Source organism: Bos indicus, chromosome 10 (genome assembly GCF_029378745.1).
Source record: "Bos indicus isolate NIAB-ARS_2022 breed Sahiwal x Tharparkar chromosome 10, NIAB-ARS_B.indTharparkar_mat_pri_1.0, whole genome shotgun sequence".
NCBI classification, from domain to species: domain Eukaryota; kingdom Metazoa; phylum Chordata; class Mammalia; order Artiodactyla; family Bovidae; genus Bos; species Bos indicus.
This window is the reverse complement of record NC_091769.1, coordinates 75502010-75523761: the sequence shown is the minus strand read 5'-3', so window position 1 is coordinate 75523761 and position 21752 is coordinate 75502010. Positions and strand designations below refer to the sequence as shown.

General features: G+C 39.7%; 1 protein-coding gene across 4 annotated transcripts in view; it reads left to right on the top strand.

Moving 5' to 3' along the window:
* PPP2R5E (protein phosphatase 2 regulatory subunit B'epsilon) overlaps positions 1-21752 on the top strand; it is a 160097-nt gene that overhangs the window by 77936 nt on the left and 60409 nt on the right. For all 4 annotated transcript variants that reach the window (XM_019969030.2, XM_019969031.2, XM_019969029.2 and 1 more), the window contains one exon: positions 7040-7236. In XM_019969030.2, coding sequence (XP_019824589.1) covers positions 7040-7236 — 197 coding nt within the window. The remainder of the gene's footprint in view (positions 1-7039; positions 7237-21752) is intronic.

The window sequence follows — 21752 nt, the reverse complement described above, 5'->3', positions numbered from 1 at the left end:
GTGTTAGTCAGAGGCTGTGGTGGCTATCCTGTGAATAAGTTTAGTGGCAGAAATGTAATCTACATCTGTAACTAGGAATGTTTAAATGTTTTATTTTTCTTGTCCTGACAAGTTACAGTGCATGAGAAGGTCAAGCATGAGGGAGAACTGTGAAAAATTGGAAACATATTTATTAGAAGTTTTGTATGTGTGGGTGCATGTGTGTGTTTCCCATTTATTCTGATTAGAACACAGTGTTGAAACAATATGATAACTCTGAATCCTATGGTTTTGGTGCTGAGGCCACTTTTCTGCATTAGTGGTGACCTTTGGGTATTGCTTATAAACTGGCATGTACATATTTGTCAGCTTTGGGGAAAGGATAACTGGAGAGATCCATGAAAGAGTAATAACACATGTTGATTGTCCAAATTAGGAAGAATAATTAATATATTATTATTTAAAACTGTATCCACCTACCATTGTTCACTTATGTTAAAGTTTTAAAATGTGTAAATACTTGTAGAAAAGTGTATCAGATTTTCCTTTACTTTTAGATACTTTTCTTAAACAAATAAGCAGTCATAATAGTTTACCCATTGCTCCAGTGGTGGTGGTGGTGATAGTAGTGAGTTGCTTTTCTTTATCCCAGTCATCGTCATTGTCATTGCTATTGGTATGTGCACTGGATTAAGACTATCTGGGTTTGGATACTAGCTACAACCCTTAATAGTGGGTGATGTTGGGCAGGTGACTTAGCTGTCTAGGCTCTATTTTTTGTTTTTGTTTTTTTGTTTTTTCATCTGAAAACCTGGACTATTAATAGTGGCCACTCATAAGATATTCTAGGGATTAAATAGGATAATGTGTGTCAAGAGCTTAGTACAGTGCTTTGCAGTAGTAAATGTTCCTTATCATTGTCATCATTCTTTTAACCTTAAAATATCAGTACTGGTCTTAACTGCCTTTCAGTTTGTTTAATATTTAACACCTTGGTCTTCTTTTGATACTATTTTTTATTGGTGTAGTAGTTCTGTGTGACACATTTTTGAATCTAAAAAAAAGTGTGTGCTAATAATCAGCAAAGTGTTTTTGACCTTCCTAATAGATTGTGAAGAGTTCTGAAAGCAGCCACCTCTACATTCACATATTTATAGCCAGGGCCAAGAAGGAATACTTTCACTGTTGTAGGTGTTGCCAGGGACCTTCCTTTGCTTGAAAACCAAAAGTTTTCACTGTTAGCTTTAAATAAACTGAGGGCAAATTTCAAAGGTGAAGGAGATGAAAGAAGGATTTTAAAGTGATTACTTTAAAAACAGTGGTCTTCGGCTGTGGTCACACATTGAAATCACACGAGACACTTTTATAAAATACAAATCCCTTGTAGTGGAAGCATCATCAACAATAAACGTTTTTGGAGTCCCTACTTGGAACACAGTAATAAAGTAATTGGGATGGTCAGATACTTAATACTTATTTTAGCTCACGTCAGTTTCTTATTTGCTTATTTATATGAGACTGTCTTGTGTCACCAACATGGTATGCTTGGGTTCAGTTTATAGGACACGAAGCCTAATTTTATTATTTGGTTCATTATAAGAATTTATAGTGGTCTTATTTTGATGAAATATTGTTGGCCATATCTGATTTTTTTTTTTTAAGTATCCAAAGCAGTTCCTAATAGAAGCATAGTTCCATGAATAAAATAGGATTCTTTTTAGGTTTGTTTTTGAAGTAGGTATGACAAAAGTGGGGGCTTCCCTCATGGCTCAGTAGTAAAGAATCTGCCTGCAGTTCAGGAGACCTGGGTTTGATCCCTGGTTTGGGAAGAAACCTGGAGAAGGAAATGGCTACCCACTCCAGTATTCTTTCCTGGAATACCCACGGACAGAGGAACCTGGCGAGCTGCAGTTCATGCAGTCGCAAAGAGTTGGACATGACTGAGAGACTAACAGTTACTTTAGGTATCTTACCACATCTGCCAACATACCACACTTCAGTCTTCAGCGCTCAGGCAAGCTCTTCTCAGTGCTGTGAGACTAGTTTTCTATAAGTATATTCTCATATACCCATACAGATACAGTTCTGTGACTTTGTTGAAGTTTTGAAGGGTGACTTGTAAGGGACTGATAGCATACTTGGATGGGGGTGTGTTTGCCTTAGGGAAAGTTCTAAAGGAGGAGGTAGAGGATCAGAGACCATATTGACATGCTGAGTACTATTTTTGTTGTTGTTTGAATTGGGGAAATGGATGTAAAAGGGCTAAAGGAGTAATAGCTCAGGGTGTTTTCAGGTGAAAAGCATTGTTAATTTAGAATTTTTTTCCCCAGATCTTTTGAATGGATATAACTGATTATAAATATTATTCATTAGAAGCTCAAACAGTGTTACTGCTTAACTTCTAGTACAAACATGACCATTTTATGGAAATATTTATCTACATACATTTAAACAGCTTATGTGTAAATGCATTATCAGCCCACATCTCTTATTTTATTTTTTTCTAAAAACCAATCTGCTTTCTTCCTGTGATATTGTGGCTAATGAATTTAATGATGTGGGCTTTCTTTATTTACTCGGTTGGCATATTTATTTGCAAGTTGCAGTGATTTTCAACAACTTTGTTTAACTGGCATCCGAGTACCAAACCCAAAGGACATTGAGCTCATGTTTCATTTCTTCTGCCTTTGCTGTTTTCTTCTTTGCAAAGTCCAAAATTGAGTCAGGCCTTCAGAGAAGATGGGCTGATATTGGGTCCATGATTCTGTGTCCCAGACTTTAGAAGGGGTGGAATACTGGAAGCTCTTGATTAGGGAGGAAAGAGTGTTCTTCCAGTTATAAACAAGTAATAAACATCCATCCCTTGAAATCATAATGAGGGTGAGTGGGGTGTGTGTGTGTCTGTATGCATGTGTTACATGTATAACTAAGTGTGTGTAACACCCGTTGACTATTCTTTAGATATAAGGAGAATCTTTGGCTCTTAAGCTGAACTTGCATCCTTTCTCTACTGTTGAATTCTGTGCCTGTTTTCCCAATACTTTGGGGCTTGTAAATTTTAAAATTCTTTGGGTGTGAACACCTTGGAGGTGAGAGTAATCATTTCAACTTACTAATGAAAGGTGATAGGAGGATGCTGAGAGATGGTGATAGAAAAAAGCATGTGTGAGAAAATGACTCATGCTGAAAGGGAAGGACAAGGACACTACAGTTAGAAATGCAGGTGTCAAAGAAGATCGACCGTTTGGTCATTATCCTCTTGGGTGAGGAACATATTCTGGAAATCAGCTTAAATTCTAAGAGTTGTTCCAGAAGAGTGGAATCTGACCTTATGAAATTTATCAAGCTAAGATCATTAGATCAGTTAACTCTTCCCTTCAAACAGATACTAACATTGGATGGATGGGTTGTTGTGCTAATGACCTTCATGGCATTATATAACTGCTTACTGATTCTTCATTATTTATGGTTATGATTTTATGGAATCCCTCTCCTGGGGGGAGGGACGGTCTGTGCAGGACTGAAGAGAGACGGCACAAGCCTCCACTGCCGGGGTGCTTTGGGACTCTGCAATGACCCTTAGTTTTTCTAGTTTACATTTATTTTGAAATGTCTATAATTTTTTTTTCTTCATCTAAGTTACTGAATGTTTCGATTCTTAGGTGGCTTGGATTTGGGAGGTGGGTAGTTTTGAGTTGTTAAAATCTAGTGTTACTGCATGTGGCCAAAATGTACTGCTTGTCTGATTTCTTCTTTTTGTCATTTATGGGATTTTCTTTATGGCCTAGTACCTGATCCTTTTTTTACACATGTTTCTTTAAAAAAGAATATTTGCATCTGCCTCTGGGACTGGTTCTGTAGACATTAAACTTACATCTCTGGGACCGTCTGCCCTACTCAGTGTTTCATCTCTGATCCTGCCCGGTCCTGCCTGTTCACATTCTACTTTTATATCCCGCTGGAACTAGGGAAGATGAGGGCACGCGGGGTGGGAGCAGCACAGCCATATGGGGCAGTCTGAGGGCCAAACGGAGAGCCCTGTGCTTGGACTGTTGTGAGTTAAGGGCATCCTTCGGCACAAATGAAAACACAGTTTTTAAATATTGTTATAATGGGATGGGTTCTTTGAGGACACCATTCCCCTTTTTTCTTTGTCTTGACTCTCCTTTTTTCCCTTCAGTCTTGATTATTTAAGTTCTTAAATTTAGGGGAAGGAGGTTATTTTAGAGAAATTTAGTCTGTGATAAAGGATAAAACATAGCTTGTTGCTGTATGTATTAATCTCTGGGAAATGGGCTGGAGGGTTCAGCATCATATTTTATATTGAGGGCATGTTGGAAATTAGTTGGTTGTTTTCTTTCTGTGTTCTTCCTCTTTTCTCTTTGTGCATACCTCTCTGTGGAATATGGTATTATTCCCGCATTTCATTGAGTTTGATTGTTGCACAGAGGGAAGAGTTCAGGCTCTGGAGTCAGTTAGCTTGAGTTTGAATCCTTTCTCCGTTGCTTATTAGTTCTAAGACTCTGCGAAGGTCACTGGATCTCTTTGTGTCTTGGTTTTCTCATCTCTTAAGTGGGAAATAGTACCTATTGCATAGGGTTGTTGTTGGGACTAAGTGAGATATAAAATATGTAAAATGCTTAGAATATTACCCAGTACTTGTATCCAATAGTGGTTAATAAATGTGAGCTGTTACCATTATTGGGCAGTTGAATAGCCTGTTTCACATTTGTCTTTGACATTATAGCAATTTAGATTAAAAGAGAATAAATTTCAGTTGTTTAAAATTAAGAAAGAGGACTAAATGTTAACTGCCTGCATTTTTTTAAATAGCTAAATGTGAATTATTTGAGTATCATTGTACTGACCACAAAGAATAATCATTGTTAAATGATGATTTGCTTTTTGGAGGAAAAAACTGTCATTTATACATGCTTTTATAATTCATATGTGCTGAGTTAAGGAGTTCTCCTTGTACATTGCCTGGTTTTTAAGCTTTATCAAAATTACTGTATCAAGAATAGGATTCATTAAAATTTGTCCTGAAGACTTTAATACATTAATAAGCCTTTTCTTGTTCTCTGTGCAGCGTCAAAACTCCTCTTCCACTTTGAGGTGTGGGATCTGATTTAGAACTTAGAAGACTTCAGTAATTAACCATGATGGTTATGTTCATTTAATTAGCCATGGGTTAAGGATATAGAGTCATGTTGATAAGCAGCCTTGTCTAGTTTTTGTTTGTTTATATAAACACCTGAAGGAGATAGCAGTTAAAGAGAATGCTTGGTTTGTCTAATTTAGTCCTTATAAAGCTTAGATGTTTTGAAAGTGATTAAATTTAGGGGAATAGAATAAGACATCTCATGGCTTAATTCAAATTCTTTGATGTTACTAAGTCAATATGTTAGACTTTTGGGGGGACTTTGGGGGGTGGTGGTGAGAGGGGCAACTGGTTGAGAATACTTTCTAAATACATAACTTGTTCTTGCTGAGAATAGCAGTGGTGCTATATACCTTTTAAAATGATCAGCTATTTCTTGTTCCCTTACATCTGGTAGAGAAATGTGATACTTTCAGATACCGTTATGCTTCACCTAAAGTTGACATCAGTTTTGAGGGGAATGATCCATGAGGTCCTGGGTACATGGGCTGGCACTTGGGTTGTGGGTTGTGAGGAAGAGAGGGGGAATGGAGAGGAGGAACCAAGTGGATCCTGTGACTAGCAGTCTATCCCTGTCCACCCTCTGCTGGGGCTGCTGGTGACTGTGCAAGATGGGTGCTGTTAGTCTTTGCATTTACCTCCAGGAATCAGGAGGCCCGTGCTGCAAGGCCATTGTAGTGCATTTCCTGGGAGATTGGCAGCTGAGGATGGTTGCAAGTGACTGGACAAACATTGTTCGAGTCCTTCTTGAATCGTACAGAGGAAAGATGGGAGTGTGGTTAGAGACTCGGGTGCTGTGCCTAGCTTCACAACTCATTCGTTGTGGAACCTCCATGATTGTCTCTAATTTTCTTTGTGAAAAATGGAGAATAATAATAATAATGCCACCTGCTTACCTCAGAGAGTATTCTGAGGATTATGAGTTAATCTCCTTGGATGAAGGCAGCAGAAGTTCTCTTGTCGTAATATCATTGCCTTTCCAGAGAAGCTCCAGTTTGGTGGAATAAAGTAGTGGAAAGAAGATAGAAGTGGAATGAACTATTTACCATTAGTTGGTGTCTTTCAAGTCCAACTCTAGGTCAGGTTTCCATTCTAGCTGGGGAATTTAGTGTAAAATTTCTATGTATTTTTTAATGACACCAAACCAAATGTCTGATCTGCTGTTTGTAGGAAAAGAACAGATGTTTATTCTGAGAACACATTAATGAACATGTTAGTGGTTTTCGCCCCTGTAAGAGAAGATGGGTCAAGAGGGAGAGCCTAGATAGAGTTTAGGTAGAGTTTGCTGCATTGTCCTGTTATGGATGTGCCCTTTTTGAGAGAGTCTATATTGCTTCATTCTTTTGATCTTTTGAGTGTCTTTGACAAGAAAGCTTCACAGATACCAAGCCAAAACAAAACAAAAAATATAAACACTCAACAACAGTTGCCTTAAATACCAAGGATGTCAGCGTGAAATTAAAATGAATCAACTGACATTTCTGCTTTGAAAATTTTCTAGTAAAATTAATTTAAACCAACAGTGAAAACGTCTGTGTCTACCTTATAATGGAACGTTTGACCTTTTTCAGTGTTTTTGGCTTAAGAGTGTAGACATTGGGATGTTTTTGGTTAAAATTTGCTTCACCTCTCTAAGGGCTCTTGGGATGTTGGTTGGTGTCTGGTGGCGGAATAGCAAACGCTGTCCATTGTGTTGGTACCCTGCAGTTTCTGAAGACAAGGTCTCTGAAGTAGTGGATGTGGTATCTCCTCCTGTCCATGTGTAACTGTTTTAAAAGAACACTGTTGTCATGTGAATTCTTATTTTTTTGAGCTTGCTTTTGAAGTTAACTTTCACAGAGAATTCCTGTTACCTAGAAATTGATGACAGACTTACACCATTTCCTTTTTTTTTCTTAGACGTTCCATCCTCAGAGCAGCCTGAACTGTTCCTAAAGAAACTTCAGCAGTGCTGTGTCATTTTTGACTTCATGGACACGCTATCTGATCTTAAAATGAAAGAATACAAGCGCTCCACTCTTAATGAACTGGTGGACTACATTACAATAAGCAGAGGCTGTTTGACAGAGCAGACTTACCCTGAAGTAGTTAGAATGGTGAGTTTCTTTTTTTCGCCGCGGACACATGTAAGCACCTTCCATAAGGACGCACAGGTGTATTTACTGCAGAGTCAGGTCACAGGAGGTCACCTCCACAAATGAGAGCCAACCTTCTGAGAGCTAAGCACAAGTAGTCGGCACAATACTAGAATTTGAAGAGCATGATTTCATGAGAATGAAATCCAGAACTTGTCACCTACAACAGTATTGGCGGAATCATTGACTTCACAATACGAAACCAAGATTGCCAGAGCGTTACTGGATTTCTGGCATTGGGAAAAGAAAAGACACAGGAGAATCAACAAAAGTTTTAGATCTGTGTTCGAAAATATACAAGCCTGTTGGATGCCTTGATTTCCCCACCCCAACCCCCATTCATTGTGGTATATTAGAAATGGCTTTAAACTTAATGAAATTGTGATATGTAGAACCTAGATAAAGCCTCTCTTGGCTTTATAAACTAATCATTCACTTTATAATCTTACAGTCAGGAGTGATGTCTTTCATTATTTTTGAACAGCTTCTTATACTTTGTGTGGTCGTTAAGAGTTATGAGAAGAAACATTATTAGTATAATATAAGAAATTATGTTCTTATTGTATCAATAATTATATTAGTTTTTCAAAAGCTGAGCCAAAATACAGTCTGCTGTTACATTTTTGTGAGAGGGTTGCCTTCCTTGGCCTCCTAGAAGATCTTGGGTCTAGAGAGCACACGCTATTTGGAGGTGGTGGCACGGGTCTACTAACTCCTGAAATGATGCTGAAGAGATCTAAGGGGCTCAGTGCATCATGGGAAGCCCACTGGGGATCTGGCTCACCCTCTGTGTACTGCTGAAATGTCCTTAGGCTTTTTGTGTAACTTGTAGCACTCAGATTCAACAAATGCAGAAGCGAGACATCTGTGATGGAGTAGTTTTGGTTAAAAATGAATAGTTTTCTCATTTGGGAAGGGACCTGAATTATCACAACTTGAGAAACTATCACACATATATGAAGGTCATTTCAAAACAGTGTCCAGTATAGTCCTCAGATTCACATTGGAGTGTCTATTGCGTTTACTAATTTACAGGAATGTAAAACAGTGTTTTGTACATTAACTGTTTACATGTTTACATTGTGGCTCTTGAGCTGTGGTTCTCAACCAGGGGTGATTTTCCCTGCCAGGGCACTTTGACATTGGAGACATTTTTGGGAGCTGCAGTCAGGGTTGAGAGGGGGTTGCTACCAGCATCTAAGGGGTAGAGGCCAAGAATGCTGTTAAACCTCCTAAAATGCACAGGACAGCCCCTGTAACAAAGAATTATCTGGCCTCAAATGTCAGTAATGCCACTGGTGAGAAACCTTGGCTCTAGAGTTTACCTGTTCTCCAGCCCTCTTACCCTGATACCTAGGATTTTCTTTAGTCCACCTGCTTCTTCACAGCATAGTCCCTTGGTTTTAACCTACCTGTGTTCTCAGCCAACAGAGTTATCCACTGTTTATAATGTTCTTCTGCATCTTTCCATGGATAGTCTGTGAATATTGAAGCATATCCAAGCCTATTATCTTTTGTAAACACACAAATGGTAACATACTATACACACTCTCTGTATCTTGCTGTCTTCGCTTACATAAGTACATACAAATCTGCCTCATTCATTTTTTTGTATTTAAAAAATTTCTTTTTAAATTTTATTTTATTTTTTAACTTTACAATATTGTATTGGTTTTGCCATATCCTCATTCATTTTTATAGCTGCATTTCATTGTGTGGATGTGCCATAATGTATTTAACCATAACCGCATGAATATCTTTGTATGCATATCGTTTGCCCTTGTTTGAGAACAGCTATGTATTTGTGGATCTGTTTTCTAATAGCCTGTCTTGTCCCCTCTTCCTGGACCTTTGTGAATTCCCTGGCCCCCTGCCTCTTAATTCTAGTCCCCACCCCCCCACGCCCCCGCCCCCGTCCCCGCCCCTGCTTTCAAGAGCTGGCTTAAAGTGCTACCACTGGTTCCTGAAAAGTCCAGTGTTTTCTCCTTTCTTCAGTTCTACCACTTCTTGACAACCCAGCCTTTAGAATTTGTTCACTGGCTGCTCTTTAATCCTTTCAAACATTTATTTGATTTTTCTATTTAGATTATAAGTACTTCTAGGGGTCCCTGGCCTCTGGGCCACAGACTGGTACCTCCTGTCAGATCAGTGGCAGCATTAGATTAGAAATAAAGTGCACAATAAATGTAATGTAATTGAATCATCTTGAAACACTTCCCCCCCCGCCCTCTAGTCCATGGAAAAATAGTTTTCCATGAAACTGGTCCCTAGCCATAAAGACTGGGGACTGCTGAGTACTCCTAAGCAGGAACTATGTCAGGAACATCCCTGTGACCTCTGTAATATCCTAGTCCAGGCCTACCTGGAGATTGTCAAATGAGTGAATGAAAGCGTATTCCCTCTTAAAATATGGGCATTTCATGCTGTCAAATTACGATGAAGATACTGGATTTATTGGGTTATATCCAGTTTTAAACCCAGTATGTGGCATAATTCAAAAATTAATTCATTCCTGTGAATCATCTTGGTCCTAAAGCAGCTTGAGTCTCAAAGGAGAGACCATATTCTCTTCTCTTTTACCATCCATCCGTGCCTCTCCCCCGCACCGGCCACAACTCTCAAACCTCAACAAAAAAAATGACTCCTGTCATTTGCTTCTGAATATATACCTTAAAATGTACTTAAGTCCTGTTTTAGGAAGTATTGCATCTGTAGCATGCCTGCTATTCTAGGACATTAGATAATTGACTTTCTAGATGATAGTTTAGGGTTCTTGGAGGTGTAATTTATTTTTCACATCTTGTGATTTGTGAAATTGCTACTAATTTTACATGATTCTTAGATAGTCTGGGATTTACAGAGAAGGAAGTAGTATGGTAGAGTAGAAAGAGAAAGGGCTTTGAAACCCCACAAACTTGGGTTCAAATGCCAGCTCTTGGCATACTTTCTTGCTCCATCACCTTGGACTAAGCCCTCCATCTCTAACGTCCTCGGTTTACATGAGGTTCCAAGAGGTGGGTAGGATGGAGGGAAGAGTGGCTACAGTCCCTCTCACCCTGCTCCATAAATAGTCCACTAAGGAAAATTGTTATGCTTTGTTTGTACATCAAGGTTCTCACCACCTCAGATACACATACAATCTAGTAAACAGGGATTTAGGGATTTTAGAAGGGTTGGAACTAAGTCCCTCCTTATCCTCTATTCCCTTCCATTTTGCCACCTGTGAGCCCCTTGTATGTAGAAATCCTGGTGCTGTTACTGCTTATTTTTGTCATCTGTATTATACCTGCCTTTTGGTTATTTTGTGAGGATTGGAGATGACAATGTGAAGCTCTTGGTATAATCCCTAAAGGGCTTCCCCAGAGGCTCAGTGGTAAAGGATCTGCGTCCACTCTAGGAGATGGGGTTTCGTCCCTGGATTGGAAAGATCCCTGGAGAAGGACATGGTAACCCCCTCCAGTATTCTTGCCTGGGAAATCCCATGGACAGAGGAGCCTGGTGGGCTGCAGTCCATGGGGTCGCAAAGAGTCAAACATGACTTACTGACTGAACAACAATGATAGTCCCTAACACATGGCAAGCGTTTAGTCAGTAATACTATTACTATACTTGGAGGATTTCATTATTAGGTACTTGACTTTATAATCATTGGAGGAGCTCAGAGTTCCTGTTTGCTCTATTGGCTAGATGTGTTATATCCCACTGCCTCTGGTCCTCAGATTCTCTAATTCCAATCCTGCCTGTTGAATAGTCACTGTCCCCACCTGTTCCTCTTTCTTATTATCGTAAAATGAAATTGCTTCAGTAGGATTAATGAAAGAAATGGTGGTGCTTTTAATGAAATATCAGTGAAGTTGATAGCCAGGTTTTACAAACGAGTATGACTGATGACTTAAGATAGCATGTTCTGTTGTCAGCATTATTCCCAAACCCTGATGGGACTGTTCTGAGAGCTGCTGTTCCTGTTAGGGTAAGAAAAGAGTGGCAGATGCAAGTAATGGAGGAGTTGGGGAACCCATTTCTGACATTTAAATAAAGTCTAGATACCACCTACAGACTGTTAGAATTAAGAAAGAAAAATGACTCTTTATGTGTAAACAAAATAAAACAATGTAGCATGTAACTCACCTTCGGGTGGTGTGGGTAATGGAATAGCCCCAGATAAAGTAGAAGCCACTGTCCTCATTTCTTATCTTCCACTTAACTACTGTGAGACTTGGCTAAGCTCCTCTAAGCCCATTTCTCCCCTTGTAAATGAAGGGAGTTGGTGGTGGTCTCTCATGTCCGTCCAGCTTCAAAAACTACCACCACATTTTAAGAAATTTAGAATGGGTCCTGCCATCCTTAAAGTTTACTGAATATTGTCCAAAGTAGTTGCTTCTATTCTGTCAGTGGTTTCTTCCATGTGTTTCTTTCTCATGGGGTCATATCTGATGGAAAAACGAGAACCAGGACTGTTAGTTCCTTAGGCTTTGGCACATGTTGCCTTGTATCATTTCAGGTGTCAGGCTTCTGTCCTTGAGGCAGTGTTTTTACATTTATGCTCATGTTTTTTTTTTTTTTCTGGTTCTGTTGCCATGCATCCATTTGAGAAATTTCTTAGCATTTCTAACTCTCTCAAAGGGTCGGACATGACTTGCCCACTGAACAATAAGTAATCTTGGGTTAATTTTTTTATCCAGACTTAAACTCAGTCTTTTATACTCTTTATATTCACACATCTTCCTTTTCAAAACCATCTCTGGGAAATAGTTCAAATATGAGAGGAAATCTTACGGGTGAAGGCATTATTTTAATTAGCCCCAGGTAATATTTGTTGAGTGATTTAGAGCCACACCTTTACATTTTGATGATTAAAAAAAGACAGGGCCCTGCTCTGTCAAAGTCTGGTAGAAAGGGCACCCATGTGAGCAAATAATATGTCATCCATGTATTAATAGAAGTTTGTAGAAGGCAACAAAGGAGCAGAGAGAAAGGGGAAAGGTAGGAAGGTCCGGAATGGCTTTACAAAGTGAGGAAAGCCTGACTCCAGTGGTTGAAATGAAAAAGAGAATTACATGATACAAAGGCATTCCCAAACTACGTGATATAATCAGAGGAACACAAGCAGTACTGTGTTGTTGTAGCATTGTGTGTGTGGGAGGTGGGGAGTGAGAAGAGGCGAATGGTGGCAGTTGAAGATGTAGGTGTGGACCAGAAGGACCTGAAAGAACCTCTGGTTTATCTACAGACAGTAGGTCACCATTGAAAAGTTATGAACAGGGGAGGGATAACGGTCAGTTTTGTATTGTAGTGGCAGTGGGCCAGGTAGATTGGAGTGAAGGCAGAGAAGAATTGATTAGGGGCTTGTTGTATCAGAGAAGTTTTAGAGGTCCTGAACCAAGGACAGGGTGGAAGTAGAGAAGGGGAGGAAAGTTCAGTTTAGTTGCTCAGTCGTCTCTGACTCTGCAACCCCATGGACTGCAGCACGCCAGGCCTCCTTGTCTATTACCAATTCCCGGAGTTTAGTAAAACTCATGTTCATTGAGTCGGTGATCCGTCCAGCCATCTCATCCTCTGTTGTCCTCTTCTCCTCCCGTCTTCAATTTTTCCCAACATCATGGTCTTTTCAAATGAGTCAGTTCTTCGCATCAGGTGGCCAAAGTATTGGAGTTTCAGCTTCAACATCAGTCCTTCCAATGAATATTCAGGACTGATTTCCTTTAGGATGGACTGGTTTGATCTCCTTGCAGTCCAAGGGACTCTTTAAGAGTCTTCTCCAACAGCACAGTTCAAAAGCATCAATTCTTCGGCACTCAGCTTTCTTTATAGTCCAGCTCTCACATCTATACGTAACTACTGGAAAAACTGTAGCCTTAATTAGACGGACCTTTGTTGACAAAGTAATACTTTTTAATGTGCTGTATAGGTTGGTCATAACTTTTCTTCCAAGGAGCAAACGTCTTTTAATTTCAAGGCTGCAGTCACCATCTGCAGTGATTTTGGAGCCCCAAAAAATAGTCTGTCAGTGTTTCCACTGTTTCCCCATCTATTTGCCATGAAGTGATGGGACCGGATGCCGTGATCTTAGTTTTCTGAATTTTGAGCTTTAAGCCAACTTTTTCACTCTCCTCTTTCACTTTCATCAAGAAAGGAAGGAAAGGATGGCATTTAAAACTCAAAATGGTTCCAGTGGTTAATAATCTGCCTTCCAATGCTGAAGACACGGGTTTGATCCATGGTTGGGGAACTGAGATCTCGCATGCTGCAGGGCAGCTAAGCCCATGCACTGCGACTAGCGAGCCTGTGTGCTGCAACTATAGAAGCCCACCCGCTGCTGCAACGACCGAGCCCGTGTGCTGTAGAACCTGTTCTCCACAATAGAAGTCCGTGTGCTGCAGTGAAGCCCCAGTGCAGGTGCCCACCACCCTCATTAGGAGGTAAAACTGAAGCCACTTAGCGTTTACATTGATGTTTAGAGAGAGAGAAAGGAGTCTCGGATAGCTCTGGAAAACAGGTAGTCTATGGAGCTACTATTTGAGAAAAGTACAGCAGGATTAGCAGCAGGTTTTGGATGGAAGCTGAGTTGAGTTTAGATATATTACCTTTGAGGTTATAGGAGTCCTTGATGGGAAGGTTAGAGATGGTTATTCGTAATTATCAGCATGAGCGTAGGGCAGGGGAGATAAAGAACAATGCTGGGGACCCCAGGTGATAGCAGAGAATCATTGTGCTTCACTGCAGTGGTTCACGGCGAGCTAGTGGGTTGTATGTGAAGTGTCAGGAAGTTGAAGTGATGGCTGTGGATAATGATTGCACACACAGTAGTGGAATCTTGGGTGTACTATCCTCATTAGAGTGAAAATCCTATCCCTTCTTTCCTGAGTGAAGGATGTTTTAGCACATAGGTAGTTTATTGTTATTATTTTCATATTTTCTCTCTATATCTTGGCATTTCTTGATTTGAGTCGGCTCCACTCCTGCCTCATTTTGGTTAAATATGGATCTCAAATTATAGAATATATGATTTGCCAAAGTGAATGTAATTTTAAGATAAAATACAACATTATCTACTGAAATCTTGCCTTGAGTCCTTTATATTGCTTCTTGTCCACATGTTTGGTTTGTTTTTCCCACTCTCAAATTACGCCCTGTCACTTAGTTATCTACGTGTTTTATCTTTTCTTTGGCTCTACTGGGTCTTCGTTGCGGCGGGTGGGCTTTCTCTAGTTGTGACCAGCAGGGACTACTCTTGTCGTGGTGCCTGGGCATCTCATTGTGGAAGCCTCTCTTGTTGGAGAGCGTGGACTCTAGGTTGCACGGCCTTCAGTTGCAGCACGTGGGCTCCTAGTCGTGACTCTTGGGCTTTAGAGCACTGGCTCAGTAGTTGTGGCGCATGGGCTTAGTTGCTCTGCAGCATGTGATATTTCCTTGGACCAGGGATTGAACCGTGTCCCCTGCCCTGGCAGGTGGATTCTTAACTACTGGACCACCAGAGAAGTCCCTGTTTTTATCTTTTATATGTTTTATGATTTAACTGGAAATCAGCGCTCTGGTTAGCCTCTTAATAGACTAAAACGGTTTTGTGGAATAATACGAAGTCCGCAATTTAGAGATCTGAGAGTCTCCCTACACAGACTCTTATGGGTGCTTTGTTAACTTCACTGCATCCTCTCTAGGCTGAAGGATGGAAGATTTCTTTTCATAAAATAACAGCCATCTGAAAGTAGCTTTGGGAATGATAACTACCGGAGGGAGCATGAAATTTCCATTTTTCATTTTCCTGCATCTGATAAGGACTTTAGCTCTACATTCTGGCTGGATTTGTCTTGGAGGTGACTCTTTAGATCCAGAGGAGATTAGATCTGTATGTAGGTGTGAGCCATTGGGTGTGGTGGGATAGAGGAGGTGGGGTTGCTTACATGATTAGAAATATAAATAATGGAGGAGAATTGAGTAACATCTGGGAAAGGCATTTAGGAAGTGATGAATTTACTGGGAAATTTTTAAGGATAGGATAAGTCTAAAAGATAGGACCTAGTAAATTAGAAGGTAAATAATTCATTGGCACTTTGAATATACAGTGGTGGTGATTTAGTCACTAAGTCATGTCTGACTTTTTGCGACCCCATGGACTGTAGCCCTCCAGGCTGCTCTGTGCATGGAATTCCCCAGGCAAGAATACTGGAGTGGGTTGCCGTTTCCTTCTCCATGAATATACAGCAGGTGCAGACAAATAATTGTTGACACCACTTATCATGAGGTACCTAGAATAGTCAAATTCATAGAGTCAGAAAGTAGAAGCCAGGGGGCCTGGGCATGGGGTGGGAGTGGGGAAGGGGGATGGGGAGTTAGTGTTTACTGGGGTTAGAGTTTCAGTTGAGGAATGTGAAAAACTCTGGAGATGGATGATGGTGAGAGTTGTGCAACATTGTGAATGTACTCAGTGCCACTGAAGTGTTAAATGTGGTTAAAATAGTATGTTTTGTATTATGTGTAATATAATATATATTGTGGACTTTTACCACAATTAAACATTTTTTAAAAAAGAATTTTTTGTTATTTTGTAAAGACTGTAAGGTTATGATGATGAATATTGCCAAAAGATATTTTTAGAATGAGATCAGGAAGAAATCACTGCTCAAGGTTAGGAGTAGATTGTTACCGTTTGTAATGTATCAGAGGGTAGAGAAACTGGCAGGCACTCTGTCCTGTTATTAAACTATCACTCTGTGCTGCATCTGTTAATGCTCATTTAATAATGTTTGGCATGTTTGTGTGTCCATCGAATATTTTTGTGGGGGTCAGTGGACCTCTTGATGTTGAGCACAGAATTTTGTGTGTTTTGCCTGTTTTTATGGGAGAAGATCTGTAGTTTTTGATGAAATTTTGAGACATAGTCTGACTCCAGAATGGTTTAAGCTCAATTTTTACATGTGCAGTGCTCTGCTAGGTGCTGCTCCCTAAAATATAGCATGAGATTAGGGGGGAGCAGGGTCTTCCTATTTATGGCAGTAACTAAAGATGAAGATGAAATTGTTAGAATGATTTCACCAATGAAACCATCTGGGCCTGGAGTTTTCTCCATGGGAAGGTTTCTGGCAGTGAATTCATTGTTTAAAAAAATTTAGTGTATTGAAGTATAGTTGATTTATAATGCTCTGCTAATTTCTACTGTATAGCAATTATATGTATCTCTCTATATATACATCAATTATGAATATATATATACACACGTTATTTTCATATTCTTTTCCATGATGGTTTATCATAGGTTATTAAATACAGCTCCCTGTGCTATACAGTAGGCCCTTGTTGCTTATCCATTCTATATAAGTTTGCATCTGCCAATCCCAAACTCCTAATCCATCCTTCCCCCACCCCTTCAATTTTTAAAATACATATGTGACTATTCAGGTTTTTTGTTTTCTCTTGTGTCAGCTTTTGTTGGTTTTTATAATGGTTTCACAATTAAGAATTGTGTTTGAATTACTTAATCCTTAGTGGTTCTTCATAAAGGTGTGTACTAATGAAAGATGACCAGCACCTGCACAACTTCCAGTGTTAGCAGTGTAATTATCTCCTGCAAATACTGTGTGAGTCAGTTAAGTCTTCACAACAACCCTGTTGTATTATATGTTATATTATTATTATATATTATTTTATAGATTATGTTAAGGAAGTAGAGAGAGGTTAAGAAACCTTCCCAAAGCTACTCATCTGGGTACCTGTCAGGACTGAGAATTGAACCCAGTCTGGCTACAGAGTTCATCCTCTTGACTGCTGTGCTGTAATACTCTCCTGGGATCAGTCTTTCTAATAGGAATGGAGACTAAAATCTCTAAACTTGGACTCTTGCCTCAGTACTGTGTCGTTTTCCTTGAACCCCTCTACATAAGTAATAAGGCTTTGATGCTTTCCCTGGAAAGCTTGTTGTTTTCCTTGCTTGTTATTTTACCAGATAATAAGCTCTGGGGTTAAATGTTCATTTTTGCTTAAGGAACAGCTTCCTTTTCACTCCCTCTCCACCCCCCACCCCAAACCTCACTACCCTGTATAATAACTACGTTGCCTTTGTTATTCTCAAATTAATTTTTTTTCCCTGCCTGACTACTGCCTCCCAGTAGGCAAGAGTACATGGTCATTGGGAGTGAGGAGGTGGTCAGGAGGAAAGCTTTGTAGTTCAGAACTCTCCTCTGTTCCACCCAAACCACAGTCCTTGAGATGGTCGTATCCCCTAAGTTCATGTGCTCCCTGCATGACAGTTCTCCCCCTCTCTCCTTGTTAGAAACAAGAGGGCCATATCCGCAACTAAAGGATCCTTAAATTGCTAGGTTAGCTTGGATTTAGAGCTAGGAAGTTAGATATTTAAATGTCCTTTCATCTTTATGTTGGCCCCTAATCCTTGGAAGTATTTACGATTACTTAGGATTGTACAGCCTGCCTATTTGTGGTCCTTACTGGGTCAGTGATACAGACGAATAACCTGGGCCACTTACTTCGCTGTGTGATCTTAGGTGAATCTTCATCCTAAGATTGTTACGCACTGTAACTTTGTAAAGTTATTGTGATGTGATTATTGTTATCATTTATGGTACTACCTTTGCCACCTCTGTTAGACTTACTTTTTTCTTTGAATGGATTAATTAGTTTTTTGGTCACAATGAAGTCTTGCTAGCATGAAAGCTCTTTTTGTGTCATTAAGGTGGCTTTTCACATCTTTGACTATTGATTTTAAACTTTAATTCTCTCTGGGAAATCTTATTTTCAAGTCTGTTTTTTGTGATAGGGTACGGCCCTGTAAATCTGCAAGTGCCCATGTGTATATAATTATATTAGGTTGTCCAAAAAGTTTGCTTAAATTTTTCCATAACGTGATAGGAAAAACCTGAACAAACTTTTTGGCCAACACAGTATATACTTACGTATGTGCTGTCCTTAGTTCACCTATATAACCATTTTTTTCTGATACTACTTGCATAGTAATATCCACACTGTATTAATAATTTACCACTTCTCTTCTGCAAACATTGTCTCTTAACATATCTGATAGGGATTTTAATGGGTTTAGTTTAATTTAAACATTCTAAGGAGCAGGTTTTTACTCAGGAAGCAGTGAGCTACTCATGATTGCTATTTGCTTCATTTACAAGCTGTAGTCCCTCTGGCTTAACTGCTTCACAGATTGTTGAGAGTTTTCAATATACTTAAAATGGTTTGACAGCTGTGACTTGTCTAGCGCTGAACTATCCAATACTATGATTTCAACTGAGATGAGAATATTCCTTTTCTTTCTCCTCCCTCCTTGCCCCCAGCCTGGCAGCAGAGTTTGCAGCATAAGTTACAGTACTGCATTCAAGTTGTGATTTCTCTTTTATCCCACCTTGTAATTTAACCTAGAAACTGAAAATATGGTTAGTTATATAAGCAATACTTCTGGAAAAACCTGCCAAGAAAATGGATGACAAAATGATTGGAAAATATTGCCGGTCGTATATTTAAGTGGGTCCTTACCTCTAGCATAGCAATTCAATTGATGTTAGTTTCTATGGCTCGGTCTTCTTTTTACTGAAGAAGGACAGAAATGAGAGAGAGAGGGATTTATTGGTTGATTCTCTAAGGGAAAAGCCGGTTACACCATAGCGGTGCATTATTAGCAGGAAAAAGTGGAGAAAATGAGTGTCTTCCATGCGGAATTCTGAGAGATGCTTGAGGCAAGAATTTGGCAAGAAAACAATGAGCAGGTCCTTTCCAGGAGGTAGCTGGCCTCTGACCAATAGTAAAGACCAAACTTGATCTGTAAATGAAAACAAGGAATACGCTATCTAGTGACTTCTGCAGAGAAAGTTGCCTCTGAAAAGTGAGGGGAAAATAAGGGACGCTATTCTATGCAGTTACAGTGATGAATAGAGAAGTGGTGGGGGTTAGCAGAGGAGGAACAACAGGAAAGACCAGAGCCTGAGGCAGAATTCAGGGAAGAGCAGTGCCAGGAGAGGACGGCAGGGGTGACACAGAGAAGAGAGGATGTTTCTGAGTAGAAATAGGACTGGGCATAACTATCTGGTGAGTTGGAGAGCAAGTTTATTTTTTCATAAAATGGACAAGCAAGGTATTTTGGAGAGTATGATATTTCCTGGCACTCCAGAAATGTAGGTTACAAACAGAGTGGGGGGCTGGGCAGGTGCTTACACGGGCATACTGTGGATTTTCCCTTCCTGAAGAAGTTAAGCCTTTTATGAGAATAGGGTAGAACATTCTGGAATAACCCCAGCCTCTTTCTTTTGTGGGACTTTTGGATTTTTCTCTGAGAAGTTAGAAAAATTTAGACAGTAGGTGAGGTGCTAGAAAATGGAGTTTTGTATCGTCAGGAACAAAGCGGGGTGTCTCTTATGCCCTATTCTGGAAAGCATGTGTAGTAATTTGAAGGATAAAATAATTGGAAGGCAGTGGTCTTTAAGAGCACATTTTAAATGGAAGCTAAAAGGGTTGGTACACAGTGCCCCTAGAACCCTCTCTCGTTTTTTTTCTGAGGAACTTACACCCACGCTTTTGCCTCCCCCTCCGAGACGGGGCTGGCACGCCTCTGTGAGGCTGGTGAGGCGGGGCTGGCTGGCTGGAGTGGCGTGTCTTACTCAGCTTATTATGAAGAGTAGTATCTGGTAAAGAGTGATGTTCATCTCTGGTCAGAGGTAGGTCAGGTGTGTTTTTGTTTTCGCTGCTCACCCTCTAGCTCAGGGCTTTTATTTTCCTAATGAGGGGTCACAGAGACCAGAGAATTACACACAGACACAGAGTAAGGGGCAGTGACAGTTTGGGCAGTTTCCTGTTTATCTTCAGTAATTTTATGTAAGAACACATACTCAGTAGCCAGAAATGCCCCATTAGGAGCCTCCAGTGTTTTGTGTGTTTTTTTAATTCAAAATTCAAGAGGTTTAATTATTCCTTTAGCACTGGCTGATTTTGAAAGTAAAGCGTTGAAAGCAGATGTTAAAAGACCATATGTGTTCTCAAAAAAGCCCCGTGTTGTTATTGTTTTATCAACTTGGGCACTGTGATTGTTACTGGAATCACTTAATTGAGCAGTTTGAGTACCTTTCTGGGATGTTCGGACCTGCAGTCCGTGCATAATGAAACGCACTGAAAACCTGGTGTCACAGGGCGAGCCTGAGTGTGGGGTGTGAGTGCGCGACTGCCAACAGCAGGACAGCCTGCTCTGTATTTATACACAGCAAGCACCATGACTATTGCAGTGTTTACACCTCTATTTTTGGATTCCAAGATTTAATATCAACAATCTTCACTTTTGGATTCACTGCTACATTTCCAATTTTGGAGACGGTGCAATATAGTTGTCTCTCTGTGGGAAATATTTCCCTGTGATGGTTCGTGTGGGGATAATAGACTCTAGAGAGAATAAATTTGACATTATTGTCAGCGTGTCAGCAGGTAAAAAGTTGCCTCTTTGAGCAAAGTCTAGTCTTGAAATAGAAGCCTAATGGGAGTGGAGGGTTCATGGTTGGAATTTGTGGGAAATGAGATGAAGCTGCAGGGATGGCTCTAGATTACAGAGGTCTTGGCAGGCTAAGTAGGGGAGAGTAGGCTTAATCTCGTGGATGGCAAGCAGGAAGTTGCTAAGGTTTTTGAATAGGAGGTGAAATGTAAATGATATTCTTATTTTTCTTTCTCCTACCCCACAAAGAGAGCTTCCTGCCAGCTCCTTTGTGTAGCTTTTCAGTGGGCCGATTCAACCCACCATGGCCAGTGGCAGAGGACTATTGTCCCAGTCCTGTGCAATGGTGGCAGAGGAAGAGGAACTAGAGAAGAATATGTAAAGAAACTCCCCATCTTCTCTATGTTTTTCTGTGCTCATCAAAGAAAGTTCAGGAACCAGAGGGAAAAATGATCTGTAGTTTCATTATTTAAATTCAATTATTGCCCACATTTTGGCAAGTTTCCTCCTATCAGTTTTTTTAAAATGAGATTTTTCCCTTAAGTAAAAAAATTTTTTTAAGATATATGGAATATAATTTTAAGAGTAGAGCTTAGGCAGTGAATGTTCAGTGAATTTAACAATTCTATATACTCATGTAACCATAACCCTAAATCTAGAACATTGCTGTCACTAAGGAAAATTTCCTGTTTCATGTTTTCCCTTGTTAAATTTTTTTTCTAATCTTACTATATGTATAATTTCTATTAAAATTTTTATTTAGAATTATGATGCAAACATGCTTTCATGTAGTTAAATATCTTTTAAAAACATCATTCTAATGTCTGCCTCATACTACATCTTGTAGATACAGCATTGTTTTATAAAACAGCTTAGCTGTTTTCCCATTTGGAAGACATTTAAGCTGCTTGCAAATTTCCACTATTAGAAGTAACACCACCATTAACTCCAAGAGACATTATGAAGGAATAACTAAAATGACTTCTTGATAAGTTGCATAAAGCAGATAACGAAGAGGAAGAGTTAAAGAAAATTTTTAAGAGTTAGA